The sequence below is a fragment of the Sycon ciliatum genome, chromosome 1 (genome assembly GCF_964019385.1).
Source record: "Sycon ciliatum chromosome 1, ocSycCili1.1, whole genome shotgun sequence".
Classification (NCBI taxonomy): domain Eukaryota; kingdom Metazoa; phylum Porifera; class Calcarea; order Leucosolenida; family Sycettidae; genus Sycon; species Sycon ciliatum.
This window is the reverse complement of record NC_088643.1, coordinates 79,971,739-79,988,522: the sequence shown is the minus strand read 5'-3', so window position 1 is coordinate 79,988,522 and position 16,784 is coordinate 79,971,739. Positions and strand designations below refer to the sequence as shown.

The 16,784-nt window shown below is 46.2% G+C and overlaps 1 protein-coding gene across 1 annotated transcript; it reads right to left on the bottom strand.

Moving 5' to 3' along the window:
- Window positions 1-2: 2 nt before the first annotated feature.
- On the bottom strand, window positions 3-16,721 carry LOC135805733 (uncharacterized). Its single transcript, XM_065319820.1, has 8 exons — window positions 16,617-16,721; window positions 10,463-10,597; window positions 6,210-6,253; window positions 5,456-5,558; window positions 3,377-4,561; window positions 2,750-2,798; window positions 2,158-2,290; window positions 3-718 (listed from the first exon to the last, which is right to left on the bottom strand). Exons 4-8 carry the CDS (start codon window positions 5,546-5,548, stop codon window positions 688-690), a joined length of 1,491 nt encoding a protein of 496 aa, XP_065175892.1. The 5' UTR covers window positions 5,549-5,558; window positions 6,210-6,253; window positions 10,463-10,597; window positions 16,617-16,721; the 3' UTR covers window positions 3-687.
- Window positions 16,722-16,784: the final 63 nt, after the last annotated feature.

The window sequence follows — 16,784 nt, the reverse complement described above, 5'->3', positions numbered from 1 at the left end:
GAAGTACATGCCAGCAGAGAAAAGATGGGGAACTGATTGGATAAAGATGCTTTGTCCTGGAATTAGGCATAGCACACACTAGTGTGCCACCAGCTTACAAATACAAGTATTACAGAAAACAAGAAACAAATTGAATAGCCTGGGCAGAACCACCAGTTTAGATCTTGGGTGCTTGCTACGAGTATTTAGACATAAACAACAATGCTTGACGTATCTGTATAACACTTCACAGCAAGCTCTCCTATGTCTAAGCCCTGGTTTGGAACTGAACAAGGCACGCAGGACCAAATCCAAGTATGTGTTTGACGTGGCTCACACAAAAACAGAAACATAGGCATGCGTACTAAATGGAAACGGTCCATTCACCCCAGGGAGCATTGCTGCACCGAAAAACTAACAATATGGAGCAATCAGGCAAGAAGTAGCGCAATGTTAACGGAGCTGGTTCTGACATGCCATGGCGTCACAGGGTGAACAGCACGAAATAATGTATACGTTCGCAGATGAATGGAGTTGCATGACACATTTACTTTGGCCTATACGTCGTATGACTGCGGTACAAGACCGTACTTTTCTTTCCTTTTCTCTGTTAGTGGTTTGATTTCTCTTTCCCTACTAGTTGCTGTTACACTCACTGATCCTTATGCACAGATATACAGCATTTCCTCACTAGTGGGACCATTGTTATTAGGCTAGGGCCTGTTTTGGACTTCCCACTCTAAATAAAGAATACAAACAAAACAAACAACAAAACAACCGATGAGTTCAGTCACACGGGGACATTACCATTTTGGCTATCGAGGTTGAGTTACACGAAGAGCTCCCTAAAGCCATGAAGTATGATCCAGGGAGAGGACACGGCACATAAAGCGAATTTCGGTGTCTGTCTTAGTCTGTGAGCCTAGGCTAGGGCTATGGGTCTCCTCTGGTAGAGTCCGATGTCTGATGTCATTATAGTTATAGTCTAGTGTACGTGTGCAGGCGCGTGCGCCGGTGTCCTTCAAGGGGGGGGGGGGGGGGGGGTTCCGGGGGGCCTCCCCCAGAATTTTTTCAAAAAATGGAAGCAAAATCCTGCATTTTGAGCGAAAAGGGGGGGGGGGGTTCCGGGCACCCAGGAACCCATACAGGGCACGCGCCTGCGTGTGAGTATGGTGTGGAATATGTGTGGGGGTTGTAGAGTGATTTATTGTTTTCCTGTGTGATGACATTCCCCAAACTGCTTCTCGTCTTGCATGTGCATGTGATTATGAGCATGTGTGACTTGCTAGTCCTCAGTCTTGTTTTCTTTAGTCTTCTTGTTCGTCCCTGTTTTGACCAGTCCTTGTTTCCGTCATGGCCTTGTCGCAGTTAATACCAAATGTAACAAACTACTACTACTTGTGCTTTGTGGTCCTGCGTCCTGAGGCATGGAATAGCCGCAATTCCATAACAATGTGGTGCCAAAACCCAGGACTAAGACGCAGAGGATGAGTCCGTTTGTTGTCGTCGTCATGGTCAGTTGTCATGGTTGAGTGGAAGAAGAGAAGGAGCTGGTCGGAGACAGGACAGAGACGTTAGGAAGAAAGGAGACAGAATGAGGTGTTTGGCAGTTGGTTGTGGACTGGGGCTGGAGACGGCGGGATTGCACGGTCTACAGCATAGACTGGATTGCAAGAGGACAGCGCATGTGGCTACAATCGCTGAATAGGCATTGTCCTTTATCTTTTATGCTGCCTTTGTTTTGTTCACTGGCTTTCTGGTTGTGTTTCTCCTTGTCAACTGCTGTACCTGCTTTGGTTTGGATCTTTGCTGCGTCGTGATTTATAACTATTGTTGTGTTCTTGATGTGTTGCGTAACTAACCTATGATAGCCATATGGCAAATACCATTAAATTGCAAGGTCATGAGTGTGAACCCAGTCGCCGTCAGAAACGAAGCAGAAGAAAAGTTCTTTCTTGCACTGCCACTATACAGTACACAGGTAAAATTAATTTTCGTGCAGCTCCATTTCATCTGCAAATGTGTGCAGCATCCCGTGATTTTCACTCTGTGACGTCACTGCTGTAAAAGTCTATACAAATTGTTGGTTGACAGCATGTAACAAGGTGTTAGAACAAACAAGGTTTATCTAATAAGTCTATACAATGTCATGTACACTACTAGTAGGCAGTTGCTTACGTGTCCCGCTGCACAACCAGCCGCGTTTGTCCGCCTGGAAGTGACGGGACAGCTTCGTACGACAGTGACCTGCCAGTGCTGGTAGATGATGCAGTGGATGAACTGCACCAGGAGGTATATCTTCTAGCTGGGCCTGGCAGCATGGAACACATAGGGGAGAAAGCATTCTGAAGTATGACTATGCTTGCTTGGTTTGCTAGTGTGGTAGATTTGGTGTCACGTGTTTGTTTCGTCTTGGTCGCTGTGGACACGCGTCATTGGTCGGTGGTGTTGTGCGCATGCGCGAAACTGTGTGAGCTAGTCTTTGGTCTGTCGTCTTGTCAAGATGTAGTCGTTTTCCGTGTTCTTGTTTATTCGTCAATAAAAAGAGTGTAAAAAGGCAGTCCAGTGGTGGCGGTTGAGCTGATGCAGTGATGGAGAAGTAGTGTTAGATTTACAACTACAACACTAGCAACAACAAGGAAACACCAGCACTAAATAGTTTCATACTCATGACTGCATGCTGCTTCTTTCCGGGTATTTTCATTTTTCACCAAACTTGAAACCACCGGGTTGAACTTAGAGAGCCCTTATGCACAAAAAGGCTACTAACCTTCCATCTCATTGCACTCGTCCACATGAGGCTCTGTCCACACTGGCTTCTATGAAATAGAAGATGAGCATTGCCAAAGAACAATGTGCTTTGCCTCTGTCCTTTTGCCTGGCTACAACAGCTATAGTGAGAACAGGACACTCTACTACACACTCACAGACTATATTGGGTAACGTGCTCAGTTCCAAGTTTCTGCAATTTTAGTTAGTCAAAACGAACTTACATACAATCATCAAGTCAGAAAGTGAGAGTATGTGCTACAGAAGGACCTGCAATGTGCGTAGGCAAACAGACTGAAATAGCAACACGGATCTGACAACAACCCATGGATGAGTGCAAAAGGGACACCCTCCAATACGAATTCCAATAATAAGAAGCTGAATATACCGCCTTCATGGTCGACTACCACAGGCAAATTCTCTCCTACAGAATATTGTTGGCTCTTGCACCCAGCCTTCCATAAAACCTATATCTCCGCTAAAACTTCTTTTCTGGTCTGGTCCGGTCATTAGATTTCCCTTTTATAGTTTAGCCCTAAGGAAATCTACCTTCAATAAGTACATCCATGAAACCCCAGCGTGAAAGTCTGAGCTACAACACCATCTTGAACAGCAGACGCTCGCTTACCCTCTTGGCACTATGACCAACATTGCATTTTGACACCGACTTTTCGGCATGCTGTTCATTGAAAGCACCAACATCCTCAGGCTCTACTTCACAGGAGGGAAGGTCAGACTGAACAGTGGCCATTTTCTCAAAGTGTTCGTCAAAGTAGCTACTTCGTACTGCTTGCCTGGGTCCAGCGTCCAGCTGATTCATAGCCCGATGATCGTTGCCATTTCCACTCTGAATATGCCGTGATGACCACCTATCTCCATTGCGCATCATGGACGTAAGGAAAGTCTGATCATCTTGAATATTATCTGCACTCTTTACACGAAGCGTACTGATGGAGAACTGATGACCAACACGCAGAGGTGCTGTGGCTCTTCGCCGTTTCCCAGAGACATCCATTGACTCAGCGTCGTACATGTGTTGCTTGGATGACAGTAGGCTCATGTGGTCCCTCATCTCAACACCACATCGCTTTGCCCTACGCCGTTCTGGACTTGAAGACAATCCTGACCAAACGTGTGTCTCAGTACTGTTGATTGGTAACTGACCAATTCTACCCAGTGCACTGGGAATAGCCCGGTCTGACCTGGATTGCTGTTGCTGCTGACTGACAGGGTAAGCCAGAGGTGCTGTATGACCTCTCATGTGGCCTTTCCAAGAAAATGGATCATCCTGAACCGGCGCTTGTGTATGCTTCTGATTCACCTCTGATGAACAAAGTGGCATACTGGAAACTTGATTGCAGGCATGGTCATTACATTCTCCATATCTGCTATGTGCACTGGATTCACCATAATCATAAGGAGATGTTCCGTCTGGGAAATCAGGTAATTGCAAGTCGTCACTTGCCCCGGTTGAGTCCTTTGGGGGTTGCTTGCCATCAATGTCCTCGTTATTTCCGTCACTCACTCTATCGGTTGGTATAGGACGTGGGAAAGCTTTGACTTCATGGCTACTTCCATTGCCCCGTTGTAGTGTGCCTGCTGGCCCAACATGCTCAGTATCCAATGTAGCACTAGCTCCTTTCCAGACCCTGGGCGCATTTGCGGCATGCGCCATTTGGGCACTCGTCATGGTGGTATTCGTGATCTTTTTGAGGGGATGACCTTCAGCTGCTGGTTGCTGCGGGTCTGCTTCATCAACATCAATGAATCCACTGTTACCATCAAGTTGAAAATTTACTGCTGAGAAGAACGCCTGCAAACCGCAAAGTATATGAACACAAACCAAACAAAGGAGGCCGAATAACGCATTACAAAAGCGGACAGGACACTATTGTGTTCCTCACACTTTACCAAACGCATCATATCAGCAAATTGGGTCAAACGATTCTTCGAAGTACAGTAAAACCTGTGTTTTTATCGGACACCCTTGGTGCAGTGGAATCTGTCCTGACATGACAGAATTCCTCTTGATACAGGAAGGCATGCGTGTCTCACAACATGCATGTCAAATTGATCAGCATGCCGTCATATTTGGTTTGAAGGCCGATTCACAATACAACTTCTTGCGACATGACATGCGACTTGCGACACCTGCGATGAGCTGCGACAGCGACATACGGTTCACAATATTTTTTCATGTTTGCGACATCCTTATGCACTAGTAGTACTATGCACGTACACTGCACGTGCGCTGCATGTGCACCCAGTGTAGAAACTATACTCCATTCGTGTATGTCGCAAAAGTTGAACTTTCGTCAACTTCTGCGACAGGTGAATTGCAACTGTACGCGACAGCTCGCGACAGGCAGTTTAGTGTCACAACTGTCGCAAATCGCATGTCGTGTCACAGAAAGTTGTATTGTGAACCGGCCTTTACACCTCAACCAAGTCAAATATGTTTCAAATAAGTCTAGTTGCTGTGATATTCTGCTGTTCACGATGCGTTAGTCTTTTTGACAGTCGTGTCTTGCAAACTCTCTTTCACACTAACCCATTCACCTACCTATGTACGTATGTACATACATGTATACCTACCGAACTATTTATCTATACAAAATCTGTCTCTACTGCACAGCCTGGAACCTCTCTGTTTTACGAAATCTGTAGGAAAATCATAAGGACAAGGACAGTACAAAGTCTAAAGTACCTTTGTGACTTCTTTTGGTATCCAAGGGCATGTTGTCAGCAGCTCCTCGTCACTCATTGCCAATAACGTCCTGAGTGGAGCAGCAGTCAGCATCACCTGTGCACTACAAATACATACATGCATGCACACAGTACAACAGTGGAGCAAGGCTAGTCTGTTGCAACCCTGAGTTCATGATCGTAGATTGCACAAGCATCAGGTAACCCATGTAACAATACACATGCATCACATGCCTCCACTCACAAACGCGCATTAACACGTACATATTATTTTTTATTTATAGATGCATAAGCACGGTACACTCCTCTGAAATCACCTATGCTCACTGCAGGACAGGTCCTTCCATGATGTCACTGTAAAGTTCCATGAGAGCACCCCATCACTTCAACACCTTCATGGTGTGATTGTGGGATGGGGTGGACGAGAGATCTCGTGCTGTATACCGCAACTCCAGCGTCTGTTTCTTCATGCCTGCCCAGTGCCATTGTCATGTCCGCACTGCAGGAGGTTGATCCTCAACTCTATCAAATGGCCGTGAAGTATTGTAACGTTACAGTTGCAAACAGTTTCTGCGGCTCAGTACGCCATTGCAGGATCATACGGTGATACAAGCCTACACGTAGAGTTTCCACACAGACAAGTATGTAATCAAAGCGGGCACTTGGGAGAGACGAGCGCTCTGGCAGCGTGGATACCAATATTCTGCTGCTGATATAGCACCTGCCAAACACACATGCATATACACACAACTTACCTAAAGGAATTGATGAATGGAAACTTGAGCAAGAAAGTCTCATGCTGCAGTTATCAGCACAGACAAAATTCAAACAAAATGGTTTGCAAGCAGGTAAACAAACTTCCTATGATATTACACCAAGCTAGTATGACTGAAGCAAACATTCAACAGGTAATATCAAGTGATAAAGGGGCTACTGAGGTTTAAAAAAATGTGAACTGCCCGCGGGAGAAACACAGTTAAGAATTCACTGCAGTGGACGCACATCCCACTGCGAAGTGCTTGCTTCAATCATCATTGTATCCTTTTATGTCACTCGTTGTCCGTGTATGCATTCATCTGGCTATGCTGCATACCGATACATGCAGTACCATATGTACTTTAGCTGTACGCCTGCTCGGCTTTGCCATTCCTTTCACGGTCGGTCTCTGTGTTCCCACACACCTGTAAGTTGATGTAAATAAAGCTAGTCACAGTAGACCCCAAGATAGGCAGTCAGCTACATTTTTTTCTCTCATTGCGTATTTTGTACAGTCGTCCCTCTCTAATCCGGCACTTGTTTATCCGGAACCCTTGCCAACCGGCGCACTTTCTGACGAAACCGATTTTTTTCGTTCAATTCCTACATCTTAATCCGGCACTTGAATTCCGCCTCCGGCAGTGACTTTTTGAAACGAATGGCTCAAACTGCACGTAGTTTGATTTGATAATCCGGCAGTCGTAAATCGCGTACCGTACAGGTGCACTCCTTGCCAGGCCAGGCTAGGCCAGTCTGGTCAGTGCCGCGCGCGCGGGGCCACTTCAGAGTTCAGTTCAGTTGACAACTGTCCTCGACCTCGCGCGGGAGAGTTCAGTTCGGTTGGTTGTTGGGACTTTTCCTAACCCTAACTCAATGTATACAAGGAGAAAGACCAAGGAACTACAAGTTACGCTATACTGTCCACTAACACCACCAGTTACTAAACAATCAGCTCATGCGATAACATTGCACGACACTGACCGACGGTACTGACGTTCTACAACTAACTACAACGTTCGACCTGCATGATGTCGACTGCTTGCGTGGCCTTCTCAAGAGGGTCAATTTTGTCCAGGAGACAACGCTAAGCAGTCCACAATACTTTCTTATTTTAGCAAGGAGTAGTGTCCTGCCAATTTTCAGGTGTGTGTGCGTATGTGTGCAAGAGTACATGTGAATATGTTCTCTGTTTTACTTTATCACTTTATCACTGTGTATATTCCTGGAGAACAGTTGAGAATATAAAGCCGTGCACCAAATACTTGGGTCGACACGGAAAAACCCTGCGTTTTGACGTATGATACATGCATGCAGTTGGGTAGGGCCGGGTCAGAGGGCAGTATTTCATAATCCAGCACCCTCGTTAATCCAGCAGAAAACGCCGTAGCAAAAGGTGCCAGATTAGAGAGGGACGACTGTATCTGCATGTTATTACCCTTTCCGTGAGTCGCTCGTGAGTCATGTATGAGTCGTGTCTGGCTAAACCCGTATTTCTCCACTTTACCCGTATGACTGTCTGTTGCGAACTGTGATTGGCTGCTAGTATTAATGTTCCCGAATGTTCCAGAGCTGTGAACTGTGATTGGCTGATTATACTAATGTTCCAGAAGTTTCTAGAATTTCGTCGGCAACCGGTTTTCGTAGATTGCTTATTGGTTAATGACCTAAAACATGGCTGCCGGTTGCTGGACTTTTTTCCCTTGCTTTCTTGTTGCCTCTTCACTCTCTTTACATTCCAAGTGTGTGTATAATATTTCTTTCCTGACAATTATTGGTAAAACTACGAAGTGAGGGCTTTGACTTGAGTGAGTGTGATTGCCTCCGGGGCCAGCTACTACATTGGTGGCAGCGGTGAACTGTTTGTGTGTATATTCGTAGTGTCCGGTTACTTCAACTTACTTTAGTGCATTTACCTGTCGAGATGGCACAGCCTCAGGCAGCAGCAGCAGCAGCTCCGAACCAACCGGCGGGTTTGGGACGCCCTGTAGTTTTACCACCGGAGTTCACCTGAACCAGCAGCGATGACTGGTTGACGTTCTTGGGCCAATTTAACGTCGCCTGTCAGGCAAACGGCTACGAGGATGTCCAACGTCTGGCTTTCCTGCCCTGTCGTCTCCGCGAGGGGGCTTTCCATGTCTACCAGATGTTCCGGGCCCAACATCCCAATGACACATACGATGAGCTGTGCGATCGTCTGACCGCATACTTCAACCCATCGCCCGTCATTCGAGGCCGAGTTTTGGGCGAGGACGAAGAAGACGAGTGAGAGCCCGGTGGAATTTGCGTCTGCGTTGCAGAAATTAGCGTCGAGGGCCTACCCAGGCCAAGAGAATACGGATCTCTTTCAGCGTTTACTGGTCAATCAGTTCATCGATAATCTGCCGTCCCCAGAGCTTCGTCTACATGTCCGAAGTGCCAGCCCCAAAAATTTAGCACAAGCTGTGCAAAGGGCTCTGGAAATGCCAGCCATCTTTGACGAAGAGCAGCGTCGATCGAACGGCGCTGCGATCGCGAGTGCGTCGCTGACACCTGCGGCCATATTCGCCGTCCGAGGGTCAACCACTGCACTCCCGCCAGCAGCCACGTCAACGATGATGTCAGCCTCAGCCTCAGATGGTAATCATGGTAATGTTGTTGTTGGTCAGATCACGGTTTATGTTGGACAAAATTTAACAAAGGCTGGATTCGATTTCTCTTTGTCTGAGCTCTTCATCTCCAGGTCCTAGTTTGCCTCTTACTCCATCAGCACCAAGTGTGTGTATAATATATCTTTCCTGACAATTATTTGTAAACTACGAAGCGATTGCTTTGACTTGAGTGAGTGGGATTGTCTCCGGGGCCAGCTACTACACAACCACTACATGGTGTCAGAACTAGTTTTCCTGCAGTCTTGTAGACCGTGAGCGGTGATGGCTCATTTCCAGCTTCCACGAGACCAGTGGGCATTGTGGAAGCTGGGTTTGCTCGTTTGCGTGCTACAACAAAAAATTGAATCCAGATCCAAAAGAAACCCAGGTGACCACTTTGCTCTATTCTCTTGGACCCAGCGTCAGTTTTTGACTGCCAACTCGGACTTTCGGAGGCAGAGAAAAGAGTAGGACAAGATAGTCCAAGTCTTCGACACCTACTTCCGCCCTTCCACCAATGTTGTCCACGCATGGGCCAAGTTCCAACAACTTCGTAAACCTGGCCAAACAGTGGAGGAATATGTTTGTGATTTCGACGGCATGTTACAAGGCGAGGACGCACAGTGCTCCTGACTACAACCATAGACCGGTTGGCAGAGTCCCGGTCTTGTGACCCTTTGAACCGTACGGGGAAAAATCCCCGGTTCGGACCCTCTTTATTCTAGGGGTGGTTGACTTTGAATTTTTTGTTTTTGCTGATATTGTGTTGGCGTTGGTGGTAGTGGTGTTGTTGTTGACATTGTTGTGTTGCCGCCGCTGTTGGATACATGAATGTCAATGATTTTTTAGTTATTGTATTGTTGTTAATTTTTGCCTTTATAAAAAATATATAATGGACCAAGGAACTACAAGTTACACTATAATGTCCACGAACACCTGGAAAACCTTACACACACCATCTTCAATCCAAGTGATCTCTTCGCTGCAAATTACAATAATATCTCAATCAAATTTTCGGCCAGGAGCCATCATCAGGATTGAGGAGAAACACAAGTGAGGTGGACCTATAACAGGCATGATGTGGTGGAATTTCCTCCCCTCTCGCTAAAATTGCAAAATGTAACGGCACCCTGTAGTGACCCACATTTAAGGCTTTAGGCTCATGCGCTTATAAGCGAGATTTTGCTCATTTGATATTATTTGAAAGTCGATTGGTCTCACATATAGGCGCATGCGCTTGTAATTGAGTCACCAGTGTGGACTTCGGAAATAGCACATACATCCTGTAAAAATGGTATTATGGTGGCATCAGTGTGTCGCAGGATTTGGGTTCACTTATAAGCTCATGCGCTTATATGTGGGGGTGCGCTTATGCACGGATATAGGCACATGCGCTTTAATGCGCGTCACTACGGGTAAGAGTGATGTAGAACTGGCCCAGAGGATTTTAAAACTGGTATGGCCGTTGCATGTACAATACTAGCATAATCATACCACAGATGATGCTTTTGGTACTCGTCTCTTCCTGGCCATAACTAGGTTGAATGACTGAAAAGTATGCGACCAAACCAGACCAGCCACATGAATTGCTAGTATTTGCTACACAACTGTATTGGTTAACCTACCAAGCTGACTTCCGGTGTTAACCATGATCGTCTCGCCCAGTTGTCTGGTGACCAGCAAGTGCTAGATTCTCTTGCTTGATCTCCTGCTGCTCGGATATAGTACGCTGACTGTTCTGCTGTGTTGGAGTACACTATCTGAAACCAAGAAACATAACCAAGCATCCATAGCACCAAACATGGAGCAAATTTTAAGAATGGACCAAAAATTGAACTACACGGGATTTTTACATCATACTACAAGTATTGCCACAGCACACCATCAGAAAAACGACACTTCAGTAGGTACTCTGCTCCTTCAGACAGCAGCTGTTTCGATCATCAGGATCTCATCAGTGAAGGTTGACAATGTAGAATGGCTAACAGATGGTGAACATCACCCTTATAGCAAAAAAGGGAAACATAATGGTGCATCTTTAAGGCACGAAGATTAGGGCTAAAAATATACTACACTGGGGATAATATAAAGCGTGTTAGTGATAGACACTGATAGTAGGGTGTTCGGACGATTTTGAAAGTTGCTCCGATCTCCTCGATTTTAGTCTCATTGGAAAGAGTGGGATAAACTAGCCGGGAAATATATAAGGTTTGTCTGAATCCGACCAGGCGTTCAAGAGTTATGGTCGTTTGAAGTGCGCTTGTTGGCACTTTTGCTGGAACAGTTTTGATGCAGGCCAGTGGCACAAAACCGGGAAATTCAAAACCAACTAGAACAAGGTGAAAATCAATTTCGTTCAGGGTCTTTCAAATTTTCACAGATGATAGCCAATAGAGAGCTTCCATCACTTGACCAATTTTTTTGGTATTCCATATAGCCAAATTCAAATTACGCCCATAGCAACCACCATAGCAACGCATACAAATTAGTCGAAATAGATGCGAAAGATGTAACCCTTCACAGGCTGAAGCTAATTGGAATACGGGTACTACAAAGACGCATCACCAGGAGGAGATTACAGTTGTCTACCCCATGTAGATGAAGCATCCAAGAAAATAACATACACACTCAGCCGAGACGGCACCCGCACCCGGGCATGTTGCGCCGCGGGACCGGATGCATGCAGCCAATTAACAGGTATGCTGCACCATTGCAACACAATGTAAGCTTCAGCCAGGCCAAGGCAGCAGCAGTCCTGCTAATCGTCAGCTTTAGAAGGACAACTTGTTCCCAGTCATATACGGCGCGTGCAGCACTTCGGGGCAATTAGTGTCGCACGTCACATGTAATACACTCATACGATTTTTACAATCAACAGACAGTTCATTTATCGGATGATTGTGCAAGCGTAATTTGGATGTAAATTATAAAGTCGACAAATACACTGGCCCTACATTGCCCATGCTATGTGGATGACAATGTACTCCGGACACGTGCATACGTCATTGCGTAGCTGCACTGCGTTAGCGCGCTGCAATTTTGCAAATCCTCAGAGTGTCAATTCTGTGCAGATTTTCAGCTGCATATTGAACGCAGCATTGGCAGGAAATCTGTTCTTGACCAATTTGTCTGCACAATGGCTTTCTCCACTCTCCAGATACAGCGACCAGAGGTTTATCTGATGTGGTAGCTCAGCGAAACTACAAATAAACTGCACTACAGCCAAGTCCATCAACTCCATGTACATGTACATGTACTCCATACATTTGGTATCCTGGCGCAAATCGATCGCTCATAGAACAAGAAGACAGCATCGTACAGCCTCCAAATTTCACACACTGCGTAGTTTTTCGACGCTGAAGACGATGGAATGGTCGCCGGCGTTGCGACCGGCCCAGAACAGGCCGAAATCGATACCCTGAATTTGCGCAGGGCGTAACATTGCTAAAATTCGTCGTGTGGAAACGGGACTTACGGTCTCAACAGCAGAGACATCTCCTCTTTCCAACAAAGAACCAAACTCGTCCTGAGCTGCTAAAATTTTACCTTGCCAAGGCAAGAAGCACACAGTGATGTACGATTGTGCCACGGACCCCGTACAAAACTGTTTCCACTCAAAATGCGCCTGGGTTCGAGGCACCGAACACCCTACTGATAGTACATGTAGTGATAGCCAGGCGTGATTTCGATAGGCGGCAAAGCATAGCAAGTAGCAACGCGAGAGGCCCCTGGGGCATTCACTCCGTCCACTCCCTCATCACACAGCACAGCACCTCGCCGTTGTCACGTCACAGCCATTCTTTAGTTTCCATGACAATGCCGTAGCTTAGCAATGAAGTGACAAACATATGCTCACAAAATATCATTCGAGAGGCCCAAAGGGGCATTCGCTCTTGACACTGCGCCATGGCTTGACATCCACCTGTAGTTGAAATTAGTGCGTCACAGCTATTCCGAATCTTCCCGAAATGTCGCTGCCGAGTTTCAGTCGTTCTTCATTAGTCTCCTTGTCTCCACCACCGGCTGCTACTTGACTGGCGCAGGTACATACATGTATAATCAAGAGGGGTAAGCAGCAGCATTCAGCCTTGTCCAGTTTATTATCAACCACCACACCACACCACACCGCTGCACTCTCCGGCCGACCTCAACACGTTGCCACAGCACACCATCAGCAAAATGGCACTTCAGTTACTGTTCTGCTGCGCATGCATATGGCCAATTAGAAATTACACTTGGCATGCTGTACAAGAAGTGAGAATGGACAAACCTTCATTTCCAGGGTTGATATTACAGTTGCTTCAGAGATGGGGAATTTAGCAGCACCACCATGATAATGAGCCGTCGATGCCAGAAGTAAAGCCATGTTCTTGGTGAAGCTCTTCATATCCCCACTAGGAGACAAATAGCACACAGAGACTATGTTGGAAAACAACAGACAGATGCTATCATGTATGTGCTCCGTCAGACACCATCTTCATGCACATGATTGTAATAACTACAACATAGAGACAACACAACAAAGAGGAAGAATGATTTCATGGAACAAATTACCCGATTGTTTCGGTGAAGTATGGGCATCACCCCGTACAATACATAACTCTAATCCAACTGTGGCTGACCTTTCTCAAGGCAACAGAAGGACCTGCATGCTACTGTCGTGGACATAGAAATCCGGTCGCACGTCTAGCGGCCCTAGGGCCAGGGCGCTGGTCATACAGCCGTGGGTAAGCAGTACACACATGCTGCAGCGCGCTGGTCACATCGGATCAAGCGCTGTTCTGCACGAGCTGAGGGCGCCGGCCCAGGTCAATCGACTGGATTTCCATGTGCACGACAGCAGGATCCATGCTGAACCTGTGGAGGAGATCCGGGTTAGGCTCAGGAAAGAGCGTCCAGAGATACTACATCGCATTCGGTCTATTCTACGACAAGAAGGTGACTAGTTCTCCCAGGACATAGCCAACTCTGTCAACTCGCTAAGGCCCGACCCCCATTCCTACTACAATGCCATATGTCAGCTTCAGCAACTCAAATCTGGATTAAAACAGTCTCCTAGTCATCTGAAGGATGACACTGGCAGCATGATCTCTGATAAAGACTGGAATTTGAATACAGTCAACTTTGCGTATAACGACACTCGGCGGGGCATCAGAAAAGTGTCCTTATTCGCGAAGTGTCGTTATACCCGAAGTCTCATTAGGTATATGTATTACAATTAGATGGGACATTGCTCTGGCCCCAGTCTGGGCATAGAAATTCTGTCGTTACTGGCAAATTGTCGTTATATCCGCAGTCGTTTTTAGCGAAGTTGACTGTAACTTTACTGAATACTACATGTATTCTTCTATATTTTATCGCTCCGACCTACCGAAGTCTTTGTCGTCACAGCCTCCCAACAATGTGCCCGTCACCAGCTTTGATCCTGCCGAAGTCCCCAAAGCAATCCGGAAGTATGTAATCAAGCACGCTCAGGAGGTCACGATGGCTGAATCTTGCCCGAGCCTGCAGCCCAAGGGCCGTAGGCCTGAGGGCTGCAGGCAAGGGCAATACCCAGCCATCATGACAGACAGAGTGTGCTTGATTTGATTTCTTACAGCACGAAGCAACATAATATTATTAGGGAAGGTCAGAGGTCGAAAGGTCGAATCATTCCCAAAACGACGTCAAACGGTTCTGAAATTCCCGAAATGACGTCAAACAGTCCTGATGGCCTGATAAGCCCGCGGCGGGAAGACCGCCTATTGGCCATGGCCTGGGCAACGATCACGTGTCATGTAAGAGAAAACGATCCAGTGGAGCAGTGCGTATTGATGGTGTCAATGCCAACCTGTTGAAATCAGGCGGTGAAGTACTTGCCGGTTGGCTTTCTGCTTTTTTTTAATACCATACAACATATCGGCCACTGTCCTGATGACTTACGGTGTGGAATTGTAGTTCCTTTGCTCAAGCCGAACACGCCTGCTGGTGTCCCGAAGAGCTACAGGCTGGTGATGTTACTATCAGTTGTCCGGAAAGTTCTAACTTCCATCCTTACCGCTCGGTGCACTCCAGCCATGCAGTTATATGTCAGACAGTACTAGGCTGGTTTCCGGCCAGGTCATTCCACAGCTGATGGTGTCTTCATCACCAGAATGCTGTGCAGGCTTGGTGATTGGACGTAATCTTGGTGTAATCTTGGTGATTGGTCGTAATCTGGCGCTTTACTTGATTTCAGCGGTGCTTTGAAACAATCGGGTAATCTGTTCCATGAAATCATTCTTCCTCTTTGTTGTGTTGTCTCTATGTTGTAGTTGTTACAATCATGTGCATGAAGATGGTGTCTGACGGAGCACATACATGATAGCATCTGTCTGTTGTTTTCCAACATCGTCTCTATGTGCTATTTGTCTCCTAGTGGGGATATGAAGAGCTTCACCAAGAACATGGCTTTTACCTCTATTTGCAGAGAACGTCGACTTCTATGGTTTGGCCACGTTGTCCGACAAGACCCAAACTCTCCATCATACCAGGCACTGATGTTAGCCACTGACACCTCTGACATCAAGAAGTCACACGGATGCCCCCCCCCCCCCCCCCACCATGCGTTGGATCGATACTGTCCGAAAAGATCTCAAGAGTGTCGAACTTACCATCAGCAACGTCCAGACCCAAGCTCATGACCGTAAACCAGGTAAACAATGGCAGGAAACTGTCAACAGATGCGTTAGCTCATGTTATGAGTGACATGCGAAACTGTAGACAGTGCGTATCGGTTATAGCGTGGTTGTGTAAAAGAATATACTGCCTCCAAGACTGAACTCTCATGTTGTCATGATCACAACAGTTTCAAGTACACATTTATTCTTACAAGCAATTTTATTTTGTCGTATAGTAGACTATATCGGTCCTAAGAATGGACTTTAACATCTATCCAATGCAGTTCTGATCCGACTCCCATTGCATCGCAGTGCTGCAGGTCCAACTGTTATGGCCATGTAACACATGTTGCATAGTCACAATCATGGTAAGCCCATGGGACAATGAACAGCCGCATGCACAGTAGCACTACGTTGCAGTTACAATGACCTTCCTGCCTCTGCGCACATGCATACCGGTATTATATGTCACACTTGATTTCTCGTGTGTAACAAGTATCGGAAATAAGAATAGAGAGTCGTTTTCAAACACCCACGCTATAACCGATACCTACTGTATTATTATTGCTATTACCCGTATAATGTGCACAAAATGGCATTCTACTGTGACTGCTCACTTTCCCTACGCATGGAACAAGACACAATACAGTCGGCCTTGTGAAAATGACATTCGGTTGGGCATGAGGAAAGTCTTCTTTTTTGTCGTAAGTAGCCGGTTTTGTGAGGTTGAAAGTTGCTATTCTTCTTGAATTATTTGGTCCTAAATGCACTTTTTTAACGAATTCACAAACTCCGACACAGTCATTCATACACTCTACACAGTCTCAGCAATCATACCATAATATTATGGTCTCATCGCTGTTTTAACCGTTCTCATTTGTACTTTCCCCAAATTTTCGGGCATGGCCTATAATGATAGTTGAGACTGTGCAATGAATAGACTTCATAATTTTGCCAACATTGCCCACAACATGTGTGTGTAGTCATGAGTAAGCAGATGGTCATGCCACATCAAACATGTTATGCTCATGTCAAGTCTCAACGGCCAGAAATGCATGAAGATCATTCACTAGATAATACAATCATGTACATGTTGATAACTGAGATGTGTTTTAAAAGAACGACACTGAGTCAGTCTTACTGCATGTCATGACTGGCACCAAGCTGTTGGCACTGGGCTAGCTCATAGAATGTTACAATCAGGAGGCAGTTGTGGAACTGACGGAACAGGCTTCCCAGGCAGTTCATCAAAGCTCTCACAGCGCCTACGCTACACGCAATCCTGGAGGCGGGAACAAAGAGAATTGCT